The 13,399-nt window shown below is 39.1% G+C and overlaps 1 protein-coding gene across 4 annotated transcripts in view; it reads left to right on the top strand.

Moving 5' to 3' along the window:
• crebrf (creb3 regulatory factor) overlaps window positions 1-13,399 on the top strand; it is a 68,202-nt gene that overhangs the window by 13,168 nt on the left and 41,635 nt on the right. For all 4 annotated transcript variants that reach the window (XR_009645507.1, XM_060836746.1, XM_060836747.1 and 1 more), the window contains 3 exons: window positions 4,116-4,293; window positions 7,363-7,488; window positions 11,934-13,002. Coding sequence is in view for 3 of the 4 variants with exons in the window: in XM_060836746.1 (XP_060692729.1) it covers window positions 4,285-4,293; window positions 7,363-7,488; window positions 11,934-13,002 (1,204 nt within the window). In the remaining variant the exon portion in view is untranslated. The remainder of the gene's footprint in view (window positions 1-4,115; window positions 4,294-7,362; window positions 7,489-11,933; window positions 13,003-13,399) is intronic.

The following is a 13,399-nucleotide window of genomic DNA, read 5'->3' as shown; positions in this document are numbered from 1 at the left end:
CTACACAGGTTCAATGTTGATTTCACCAGTTTCCAGATCTCTCCTCTCCCCACCTTAACCCAGATCCAACCCTCCAACATGGCGCCACCTATATAAACTGTCCTACCTGTCCTTTCCTGGAACACCTATTTGTTCCACCCTCCACTCCAACCTATCATCATCACCCCCCACCTATTGCAATCCCAGCTACCTTTGCCCTCCCATTTATCTCTCAGCCCCCTTGCCCCCCATCCCATCTATATTCTTGATGAAGAGCTTCTGCTTAAAATGTTGACTCTCTTGCTCCTCAGATGCTGTCTGACCAGCTGTGTTTTTCCAGCATCACACTTTTTGACCATACAGGTAAGGATGTCAGATCATGGGCGACACAGTGGCACAACAGTTAGCACTGTTGCCTTGCAGCGCCAGAGACCTGGGTTCAATTCCCGCCTCAGGCAACTCTCTATGTGGAGCTTGCACATTCTCCCCATGTCTGCATGGGTTTCCTCCGGGTGCTCCGGTTTCCTCTTGCAGTCCAAAAATGTGCAGGTTAGATGAATTGACCATGATAAAATGCCCTTAGTGTGAGGTGAAGGGGTAAATGTAGGGGAATGGGTCTGGGTGAGTTGCGCTTTGGCGGGTCGGTGTGGACTTGTTGGGCTGAAGGGCCTGTTTTCGCACTGCAAGTAATCTAACCTAAAGTAATTCTTTCCCTAAACATCATACCTGAATCATTTATTTTGTTTACAACAGTCAGTGGTTGTGTGCTCACCATTTGGGTCGTTTGTATTCCAGATTTGAATTCACATTTTACTATCTGTCATGCATATTCTTAATACAAATATTCTTGTCCACCTTTGTGCTTCTAAGCAGTGCAGCCAGAATGGAACGCCCCACAGGATGAATGAATGCTACTTATGAAAAGAAGGCTGGTTAGAGACCCCCAATGGGGCACAAGAGGCTGAATTGTGATGACAACACATCATATTGCTCTATACCAACACGAGCTTAAGGTGTTCTGCTAACAGGCAGCTGTAAGGGCAGTGATGAAGTGGAGGGGAAGGAGCAGGAATTCAGCCACCTACAGAGAGACCAGTTGTTTCCTGATCCATTACATCCATGCTCCTACTGGAGGGTGGGTCTGTTTAACCAGCTTAGTGATCTGGATACAGGCGTGCTAGTTAGTCTCTTTCAACAAGGAAACTTGAGCCAGTAATGGCAGATGATTGAGGTTGCACTGCAATTCATTGATCTGTGGAGAACGTAGCACTTGTAAGTTGCAACAGCTGCAGTGGGTGCTGAGTCCTCTGTTATCAGATACTGCAAGATGTTGAACCACCTAGACTGTCAGCTGGAATTGTCCAAACTGTTAAATAGATGGGATGAGTTCCAGACTGTAAATAAAGCAATGGACTAAACTGCAGGTGGTCTCATGATCTTACAAGCCACAATCTTAAGTTTTCAGGCAGGTTTTTTTATTGCATCAGGTATTTGGGTATTTAGAGCAATCGGCCACTTTCTGAAGCTTGGCCTTACGAGGCTGTCCTCTGGCATATCTACAGCAGAATAAAAAATGGACTCCCCATTTCCCAGAGAAGGTGGCCACAAATAACAGTATATCTCCCTGTGAGTATCCTCCTCAATTATCTATATTACCTTATCTACTTTAAGACATCTGTTCTTTTTCTTCCTTCTCCTCTTCCACCAGGTCTTGTTGTGCCATATGTGAGAAACTGCATTCTCTTTCCCTTAGTCCTTGAGCCACCATTGAAATTTATGTTCTGTGTTAGCCAGAAAGCATACTTAACTTAAATGGAAATGAGTCCATATATTATAGCAAGAAGATGCCTTTAATGCTAATAATGCTTCTAATTGATTCTTGTTCAATCTACAGTTGATTGTATTCATAATATTGGACATATTTAAATCATTGTAATGATTGATTACCTCTGAAATTGCAAACTAAAGCACACATGCGTTATTTGCACAGGATAGTAGTACTTTTCCACAGCTCTCAAATGTTGTGATGTGCTTGGAATATCTTTTCAAAATGTGCTTCCTGTTGCATTGGCAAAATAAGAGATCTTAATGGGGGTTCTTTCTTGTCACAAGCCTTTACTTCCTGCTATGCATAATGGAAACTGCATATAAGCACTTTGTAGAATTGTTACACAATGTTTCCTGTGAAAGTGTAGTTGTAGGCTTTACTGGTAGATGGCAGTGTGATGCTTTTTGTTGGGCAAAAGTGAGGATGCTGGAAACCAGAGTTTAGATCAGAGTGGTGCTGGAAAAGCACAGCAGGTCAGACAGCATCCGAGGAGCAGGAAAATCAACGTTTCGGGCAAAAGCCTATCCTGATGAAGAGTTTTTGCCTGAAACGTCGATTTTCCAACTGATGCTTTTTGTTCCTATTACTGAGCATACATTAATTTCAAAATATATAAATTCTGTGGTAACTTGCAATTTGCCTGTGAGTTTTGAAACTTTATTCAAAAATAGTTTGAATATTTGTGTGCGCGGTATTTCTCCTTAGTATGTGGACTACAATAAGTATTATAAATTGTAATCGTTATGCTTCATCACATTGCTCTCTGATTTGAACTTACAAATTAAAGATTTGTCCTGAATCTGTTTTTTATTTTCTCGGCTATTTATGCCTCAAATCATCCTAAACCACATTTTTCCCCATATTGCTTTTTCTTATTTTGCCTCTAGCAAAGAGGCACATGGTGGCCTTTAATATATTACATTAACTACAATTTTCCCTTAGACCTTTCAACTGATTCCTTCATGTACTTGGCTCAGCCATATATCTATCTGAATACAAACATCAAAATAGGGATGAACTAAATGTTGGAGTTGCCAGTGATACCCATGCCCCATAAATAAATATTTTTAAAGAAAATCTAATCATGTCTCCCAGGATGTCCCAGATCATTTCACAATCAATTAATTAGTTTTTACTTGAAGTGCAGTGGATTTAGCTATCTGTATTTAAGAGAAGAAATATAATTTAATAGATTGCCATACTTTTTCTTTGGTAGGGTTGTTAAAGAATAATTTTGGTTCTGCATCCTTTGAAGAGTGCTGTATCTTTCCATCCACCAGATCCGATGGGATATCCAAGTAGTTAAAATTTTACCTGAAAATCTGTACCATCAACAACAGAGCATTTGATACAACCTAGACAGATACTTCAGTATGTTATATTTTCAAAATATAGTATGAGACTTGAACCCACAGACCTCTGACTTGGAGACACAAATATCATCAACTGAATCAATGGCAGGATTGTCGTCTTGATGTAAATGTCTGTCATTTTAGAATCAAACAATTTCATTTATTGACATCTGAGATATTTTTTAGTTTCCGGTTCAAGATAGCCTATAACGCACTGTCATGCAGGCATTGTACTTGTCCAGGATGTATGGTTAAAATCGCTTCAGAATTTGCTTGTGTTAGAAACTACAGTTTTTAAGTTTTTCTAGCATGTATGATTCAGAGGATTGCAAGTTTTATTTGTATATTTTTTAGCTTTTTTTCAAAAATGAATGTCAAGATGGGTTGATATACCAGATAATTATTTTTGCACTAAATGTTTCTTTCCATTGATGGGGTGGGAACGAGTTCCTGTTGAAATGGTTGGACGTGGCTACTAACACCTTGTAGATAGGTTGTTCTACATTCACTGAGTAGTTTGATTCCTGTTCTTTAAAAAAAATGAAACAAATGTCTCTTCTAACAGCCAACAGAAAACCAGTTGTTCTGTGTTCAGGTACATATGATGTCTAAATCTTCACTAAATGTTACTGTTAAATATTGTTAACAGTTGGCATTCCCTTGTTCCATCATTCCTGAAAGTTTCTTTGATCCCATCTTTTCCCGAAAGTTGATCTTAAGATCTGCATTAGAATTGCCCATCTATTTCTTGTACTATGATATTCTAATGGACATAATTGTGAGAGTGTGTTTTGGAAAAGTAATTAATGTCAGGAACTGTGCCTCAAGTGAAAAACTTCAAGAAGCAAGCAAATTGATGTAAATAAATGTAAGAAACTGCAGAATTAAATATTATGATTTTAAGTAATGCTTAAGTATGCTGGAGTAATTATGTAAATGATTTTATTTTCTGTTAGGTTTGCAAATTAGAAGGAACATCTGACCAGAAGAAAACTTCAGTGAAGTGATAGTTGAACCTCTAGTTAACATTTTTAAAATCACTTCAACCATTTAGTAAAACTGGAAACAGCTCGACCAAGACTGCAGAAAAGAACTTGCTTGAATAAGCCAGATGTGGGCTTGGCAATGCCGCAGGTAGATGTGTAAACTTTTTCCATTAAATTCCTGACTTTACAGTAATAACAGGAACACTTCAGTTTGCTTATGATCAGAATTAATTAATATTTGAGTCAAGATATGCAATATGTTTTAAAAATTACGTTGCTCAATGTTTCCAAGAGCTAAAGTTTTAACCACTCTGATGTAGTATGAAAAGTAATGACTTTGCCCCCGCTTTAGCAAGAACACATTTATACTATTGATGTAAAGACATAATTATTCTTGGTACATTAACTGCACAGTATTAGTAAAAGATATTAAATTGCAAAATAGCTTGTAATCTGCAGGATAGAACTAAAAATAATACTATTCATAATTAATATTGCTTGCTTTATAATTGGAAATATATCTTCAATCTTAAGGCTGTGTTGTAATTTTATTTGGCAAATTTTATTTTGAAATCCTATGTGTGATAGTTTTGATTGGCATTTACAGCACAGTAACATGCCATTCAGCTCAACTGACCCATGCCATTGTTTATGCACCACCTGAACCACCTCCCACTCTTCTACCCTATTAAAGTATTATTCTATTCCTTCCTGTGAGAAATATTGTATGATTTTCCCTTGTTTGTGTCTGTGTTAATCAGCCCAGTTACACCTTACGGTGGTGTGTCCCATATTTATGCAGGCGTAGTAAGGAAATTTCTTCTCAATTCTTCATTTGGCTTTATTAGTGTCTACGTTTATATCTATGGCCTCTATTCTGTTCTCTTCACAAAAACAAGCTGAAATATGTTTTATATTTCCTTGTTAAACCCTTTCTTGTTGTGGCGGGTCTTATGAGATTTTATTTCTGGATAAAAAAAAGCATGAACCTTATCAATTCGTAATGAGAGCGACATTATCTTGAAAGACTTCAATAAGATGTTCAACAAGTTTCTGCATGGTAGACTGGTTAACGAGGTTAGATAATTTGGAATACAGGGAGAACTAGCCATTTAGGTACAAAATTGGCTTGAAGGTAGGTTACAGAGGGTGGTGGGGTAGGGTTGCTTTTCAGACTAGAGGCCTGTGACCAGCTATAGGCTGCAAGAATCGATGATAGGTCCACTGCGTTTTGTTATTTATATAAATGATTTGGCTGTTGAAGAAGGTTATGTCAGAGTGCAATGGGACCTTGATCAGGTGGGGTAAGGAGTGGCAGATGGAGTTTAATCTAGGTAAATGTGAGGTGCTACATTTTGGTAGAGCAAGTCAGAGCAGGAATTGTACACTTAATGGTAAGGCCCTGGGGAGTGTTGCAGAGTAACGAGACCCTGGAATGCAGGTTCATAACTCCTTGAAGGTGGAGTCACAGGTAGAGAGGGTAGTTGTTGTGGCTCTATAAGACATTGGTTTACTGTGATCAGTTCTGGTTCCCCTCCTATAGGAAAGAGGTTGTGAAATGTGAAAGGGTTCAGAAAAGATTTACAAGGATGTGGCCAGGGTTGGAGGGTTTAAGCTGTTGGGAAAGGCTGAACATACGGGGTTACTTTCCCTGGTGTGTCGGAGACTGAGGGGTAACCTTTTGTAGAAAAATCATGAGTGGCATGGATAAGATGAATAAGCAAGGTCTTTTCCCTTGGGTGGGGAATCCAAAAATTAGAGGGCATATGTTTAAAGCAAGATGGGAAAGATTTGAAAGTGGCCTGAGAGGCAACTTCATGAAAAAGGGTGGTGCGGGGACAGAATGAACTGCCTGAGGTGAAGGCTAGTATAATTACAACATTTAAAATGTGTTTGAATGGATATATGAATCAAAAGGAAAAAGGGCCAAATGATGGCAACTGGGACTAGATTAATTTGGAGTATCCGGTCAACATGGACGTGTTGGACCGAAGGATCTGTTTCCATGCTGTACATTTCTGTGACTTTAACTGACAGTCCTATTATCATTTAAGTAAATTTTGCAGCTACATCAATACTTCTGTGTCCACTTTATAACATAGAGACAAGTATGCTCCTGTTCATGTGATCAATTCCTCTTTATCTTGTATTTTAATCCATGTGAATTTTATTCCTAATCTTCTATTAGTTAAATTCCTTTTTTTCCCACTGCCATTGTTATTTTCCTTTAGTGCAGCTCCTACCTTATCTTTCTTCCCTGTTCTTTCTGATTATGTTATAACTTGTTTGGCAGTCCTATTCTTTAGACATGTTCCTGTTATTCCTACTATATCTGGTCCCTCTCTGGAATATTACTTTAAGTTCCCCGGTTTTATTATGGATAAACGTGTTGCTGTACAAACAGCTGAATTTGAGTATGAATAGTTCCTTCTCCTTTATTTTTAACAGTCCGATTATGTTATTTTTATAAACTCTCTTCCCTGGCCATTCATCTTGCTGTCTTCTTTACCTTAGTCTGCTCTTTTATCTCCTATTTCTTTTACTTTTTAATCTTTTATCTTTTTCCTCATACCAGATTTCCGTATGAATTCTGTGGATTGACAAATATACTCATCCCAGTGTACTTGATTTTCACTTGAAAATCTTTCACTCTTGCTTAAAGAAAACTGTTAAGTGTTCATGGGTAAATTGAATTCTGGCAACTTCAGGGTTTGATGCACAATGTATTTTAATTTTGTTATAATTTTGTAATCTATGAAATTTAATAATTACGATTAAGATTAGAATGATACAAAATGATGCTTTTAGTATGGGAGGTTATTTCAAATATAGATTGTTCTGCTATAATGCGCGTTTCGTTAATGCAAATTCGCAATTACACAATTGATGAATTGGGGACACTGTTTCTAAAGCACAAACTTTTAAAGTGTGTATTGGTTATAACATGATTTCTGCTCCATTAGTTTAAATGGTGCTGCTGGTACGCAATTTTCTTAGAATATGGGATTGCATGAGAACTTGACTACCACGTTAGAGCAGAACTGTTTCTGTCAGAATTGTCAGGGAACACAGATAAAGGATAACACCCTGTCATAACTCAGTAAACAGTTTTATAACAATTGCAGTATAACTTCTCCAGATATTTCTCATTTGCTTACAGGAATTTGTTTTTGATGAGTGCTCTCCTAATAACTTGTATATCCTTTTTATTTTATAGCCCAGTGTTAGCGGAATGGATCCTCCATTTGGGGATGCCTTTTGCAACCGTCCATTTCCAGACCAGGTCTTAACTAGTACCGATTTGTTGGGGAATAATTCAGACCCTGATTTCATGTATGAACTGGTAAGATTTATAGTACACAAGTAAATCAACAACTTGTTTACTCTGGATGTTTCACTTACTACCGTTTTTTCTTTTTGTGGATAAGTATACCTTTATGTCCGTTGTCTCCTCTTCTGTTTTAAAGACTGGCTTTTTTGGGGGTTTGTTCCATATTAATTAGTTAAGTCACTTTAATCTATTTCACAGTTAACAGTTAGTCATCGAGATATACAGCTCGGAAACAGACCCTTCAGTCCAACTCATCCATGCCAACCAGCTGTCCCAACCTAATCTCGTGCCACTTGCCAGCACCTGGCGCATATCCCTCCAAACCCTTCATATTCATATACCCATTCAAATGCCTTGTAAATGTTGCAATTGTACCAGCCTCCTCCACTTCTTCTGGCAGCTCATTCCACACATGCACCACTGCTTGAAAGAGTTGCCCCTTAAATCTCTTTTATATCTTCCCTTAGCTCTGGACTCCCCCATCCCAAGGAAAAGACTTTGTTTATTTATTCTACCCATGCCCTTCATGATTTTATAATTTTCTATAAGGTCACCCCTCAGCCTCCCACGATCCAGGGGAAACAGCCCCAGCCTATTCAACCTCTCCCAATGGTTCAAATTCTCCAACCGTAGCAACATCCTTGTAAATCTTTTCTGAACTCTTTCAAGTTTCACAATATCCTTGCAGCAGGAAGGAGACCACAAGTTCACGCAATACTCCAACAGTGACCTAACCAATGGCAACATGACCTCCCAACTCCCATGCTCATTATTCTGACCAATAAAGGAAAGCATGCCAAATGCCTTCTTCACTGTCCTATCTACCTGCGACTCATCTTTCAAGGAGCTATGAACCTGCACTCCAAGGTCTCTTTGTTCAGCAACACTCCCTAGGACCTTACCATTAAGTGCATAAGTCCTGCTAAGATTTGCTTTCCCAAAATGCAGCACCTTGCATTTATCTGAATTAAACTCCATCTGCCACTTCTCAGCCCTTTGGCCCATCTGATCAAGATCCCGTTGTAATCAGAGTTAACCTCCTTCGCTGTCCACTACACCTCCAATTTTGGTGTCATCTGCAAACTTACTAACTGTACCTCTTATGCTTGCATCCAAACCATTTATGTAAATGACAAAAAGTAGAGGACCCAGCACCGATCCTTGTGGCACTCCGCTGGTCATAGGCCTCCAATCTGAAAAACAACCCTCCATCACCACCCTCTGTTTTCTACCTTTGAGCCAGTTCTGTATACAAACAGCTAGTTCTCCCTGTATTCCATGAGATCTAACCTTGCTAACCAATCTCCCATGGGAAACCTTGTCGCACGCCTTGCTGAAGTCCATATAGATCACATCCACTGCTCTGCCCTCATCAATCCTGTTTGTTACTTCTTCAAAGAACGCAATCAAGTTTGTGAGGCATGATTTCCCACACATAAAGCCATATTGATGATCCGTAATCAGTCCTTGCCTTTCCAATTACATGTAAATCCTGTCCTTCAGTATTCCCTTCCAACAACATGTCAGACTCACTGGTTTATAATTCCCTGGCTTGTCCTTACCACATTTCTTAAATAGTGGTACCACATTTGCCCAACCTTCCAGCACCTCACCTGTGACTATCGATGATACAAATCTTTCGGCAATGGGCTCAGCAATCACTTCCCTATCTTCCCACAATGTTCTAGGTTACACCTGATCAGGTCCTGGGGATTTATCCACCTTTATGCCTTTCAAGACATCCAGCACTTCCTCCTCTGTAAAATGGACATTTTTCAAGATGTCACCATCTATTTCCCTACATTCTATATCTTCCATGTGCTCCTTCACAGTAAATACTGATGCAAAATACTCATGTAGTATCTCCCCCATCACCTGTGGCTCCACACAAAGGCCGTTATACTATACTTTCCCTAGTTACCCTTTTGTCCTTAATGTTTTTGTAAAAAACCGTTTGGATTCTCCTTAACCCTATTTGCCAAAGCTATCTCGTCCCCTTTTTGCCCTCCTAATTGACCTCTTCAGTATCTTCCTATTGCCTTTATACTATTCTAAGGGTTCACTTGATCTATCCTGTCTATACCTGACATATGATTCCTTCTTTTTCTTAACCAAACACTCAATTTGTCTAGTCATCCAGCATTCTCTATACCTACTAGCCTTTCCTTTCACCCTGACAGGAATATGCTTTCTCTGGACTCTCGTTATCTCATTTCTGAAGGCTCCCAATTTTCCAGCTATCCCTTTTACCTACGAACATCTGCCCCCAATCAGCTTTTGAAAGTTCTTGCCTAATACCATCAAAATTGGCCTTCCTCCAATTTAGAGCTTTAAGTTTTAGATCTGGTCTATCCTTTTCCAATCACTATTTTAAAACTAATGGAATTATGGTCACTGGGAACACGGGCCCCAAAGTGTTCCCCCACTGACACCTCAATCACCTGCCCTGCCTTATTTCTCAAGAGTAGGTCGAGTTTTGCACCTTCTGTAGTAAGTAAATCCACGTACAGAATCAGAAAATTTTCTTGTACACACTTAACAAACTCCTCTCCATCTAAACCCTTAAGACTATGGCAGTCCCAGTCTATGTTTGGAAAGTCACAATTCCCTACCATAATCACCTTATTATTTTGACAGGTAACTGAGATCCCCTTACAAATTTGTTTCTCAATTTCCCGCTGACTATTAGGGGGTATAATACAAACCCAATAAGATGATCATGCCTTTCTTATTTCACCCAACTAACTTCCTTGGATGTATTTCCGGAAATATCCTCCTCCAGTACGGCTGTAATGCTTTCTCTTATCAAAACTGCCACTCCCCTCTCCTCTCTTGCCTCCCTTTCTATCCTTCCTGTAGCATTTGCTTCCCAGAACATTAAGCTGCCAGTCCTGTCTATCCCTGAACTATGTTTCTGTAATTACTATGAGATCTCAGTCTCCTGTTCCGAACCATGCCCTGAATTCATCTGCCTTCCCTGTTCGGCCCTTTGTATTGAAATAAATGCAGTTTAATTTATTTGTTCTATCTTGTTCTCTGCTTTGTCCCTGCCTACCCTGACTGTTTGACTCACTTCTTTTCTCAACTGTGCCAGTCTCAGATTGATCTCTTTCCTCACTATCCCCCTGAGTCCTATTCCCCCACCTTACTAGTTTAAATCCTCCCGAGGAGCTCTAGCAAATCTGCCTGTCAGTTTAATAGTCCCCTTCCAATTCAGATGCAATCTGTCCTCCTTGTACAGGTCACTTCTACCCGATAAGAGATTCCAATGATCTAAAAATGTGAATCCTTCTCCCATTCACCATCTTCTCAGCCACGCATTCATCTGTTCCATCCTCCTGTTCCTACCCTCACTAGCTTGTAGCACCGGTAGTAATCCAGATATTACTACCCTTGAGGACCTCCTTTTTAAATTCCTGCCTAACTTTCTAGTTTTCCTTCAGAGTCTCATCCTTTTCCCATCTTATGTCATTGGTTCCAATGTGTATAGTGCCCTCCTGCTGGTCCCTCTCCCCTTTGAGAACATTCTGCACCCTCTCTGAGATATCTTTGATCCTGGCCCCAGGGAGGCAACACACTATTCTGATTTTTCACTGCTGGCCACAGAAACGTCAGTCTGTACCTCTGACGAGAGAGTCCCCTATCACAGTCGATCGTTTGGAACCCGATGTACCCCTCATTACATTTGAGCCTGAAGCTTGGCTGTTCATGTTACATTTCCCGGAGAGTGCATCAGCCCGTACATTTTCCAAAGCAGCATACTTGTTTGAAGACTCCTGTACTACCTGCCTACCGCTCTTATCTTTCCTGGGGTTAATCCACCTATGTGACTTTCTCTGTCGCTTTTCTTCCTTCCTGTAACTGTCATCCATCACACCTCCTTGTTCTTGTAAATTCTTTATTGCCTCTGTTGCTCCAACCGATCAGAGTTCTTTTTTAATTGTAGACAAGGAACATTTTCAGGATGTTATTCCTGAGAGAAGATCACCACGAAATCTGATTCTATCCACTTCAGTATCTGCACAATAACATTTTCTAGTAGGAGTCATTGAATTATGAATGAGAACAGGAACTTGAGTCACCTGTTAAGTGCTTCTCTCTGATGTATGAAGAGAGAAAGTCATGACCCTTGTGGTGGTTCATCTGAAATTATCAGGCAGTTTTGAAAACTGTTTAAGTCTACATTTTTTACTTATCTGTATGCCAATATTTATTTACCCACTAGCAACAACATTCTGTTTGCTCACAATCTGTATTTGTTGTGCAAAGTTATTTGTTGTGCAAAGTTAAATGTACTATAAACATCTAATTGTAGTTATATCCTAATTAAATTATAAAAAAGAAATTTCGACTTCTCATGCAGAAAGAGAAGACTTAATTTTGAGACAAAACCTTTTTTGATTCTACCTCCAATCTAGTTAATATCTTGTTTTAATAGAAATTTTTATTTCTTTCAGGACAGAGAGATGACTTATACTCACAGCTCGAGAGATGATCCTCTTACCTTGGGAGATTGTAAAGACCTTGAACTTTTAGAACCATTAAATGAGTTACTGGATTCCGATCCTTCATATACTTCAAACTGGGAGCAATGGGACACATGCTGGGAAGACTTGACAAAATACACCAAGTTAACGAGCTATGATATTTGGGGAACGAAGGAAGTGGATTTCCTTGGGCTGGATGACTTTTCCAGTCCTTATCAAAACGAAGACGTCATAAGCAGGACCCCAACTTTAGCCCAGCTAAACTGTGAAGATTCACAGCCTGTTTTGGATTCATTATATCATCCTGATCTACTCAAGAGTTTAAATCAAAATTCATTAACCTCTTCTCTGGCTGGTAAAAAACTTGCAGCCAACAGGGCAATGCCACTAGTGTCATCTGCCAGAAGTCCTTGTATAGATGCTTGCTTGCCAGAGACTACCCAAAAGTTAGGCAAATCTGTTTCTTCTAGTGCTACTGTGGACAATGGCAACACAAATCAGCCCCTGAATACCAAAATAGGGCCTGTTCTTGTAGACAACAAAGACTTTGTTAAAAAAGCTAAAGTCTGGATCAATCCAGTACCACTTGGTAAATCAACATTGGGTGCTACCCAGGTGCACAGTGACTTACCAGATGATTCCTGTTGTAGTGATAGTGGGGCTAATGTCAGGAAACTGGAGAAAAAGAATGTAGAAAGTACTTATTCCAATAAAGTACCCACTGTATTCAAAGAAGCTAATGACCCGAGTACTCGAACTGAAACTATTGAAATTTTATCACCATCTGTCCCTGATCACACCCAGAAAAAGGAAGAGCACAATTATTCTTTGTTTATTTCTGATAGTTTGAATGAGCAGTCTCCAAGTATTGAGCAGGAAGTAGAAGATGATGATGATGATGATGATGAGGACCATGATGAAGGATTTGGTAGTGAGCATGAATACAGTGATAATGAGGAAGATGATGACGATGATGATGATGAAGAGGAGGAGGAGGAAGACAAGGATGATGATGTCAGTGATACCTTCTCTGAACCGGGTATTTGTGCTTTATTACATTAAAACTGAAATAATGTTTAACTGTTCAATAACAAAATACTCCAGAATCTGGAGTGGGAAAGAGACCACTTAGTTTAGTTATTCTGTGTTAGTATTTATACTTTACAACAGATTCCCCTTTGATCTTGCATCAGAATTTGTGCTTATAGAAGCATTACAGCTTTTGAGTTCAGTTTGTTGCCATATTTACAGAGTTGTTTTTAAGAATTATAATTTAGTTATAACCAGAAGCGTTGTAACTTGTTATAAAACTTGTTATAATTTGCTCTCAGCATATTTTTACATAGACATAGTGTTGCTAATTTCAATATGATTTAATAACTGGAAGCATGTTATTTAAATAATTTTGTTGAAATGCAAAGAATAAAAAGAAATAT

The sequence above is a fragment of the Hemiscyllium ocellatum genome, chromosome 16 (assembly GCF_020745735.1).
Source record: "Hemiscyllium ocellatum isolate sHemOce1 chromosome 16, sHemOce1.pat.X.cur, whole genome shotgun sequence".
In the NCBI taxonomy this organism is placed as follows: Eukaryota; Metazoa; Chordata; class Chondrichthyes; order Orectolobiformes; family Hemiscylliidae; genus Hemiscyllium; species Hemiscyllium ocellatum.
Note: the sequence above shows the minus strand (reverse complement) of the source record. Positions and strands in the feature narration are given on the sequence as shown.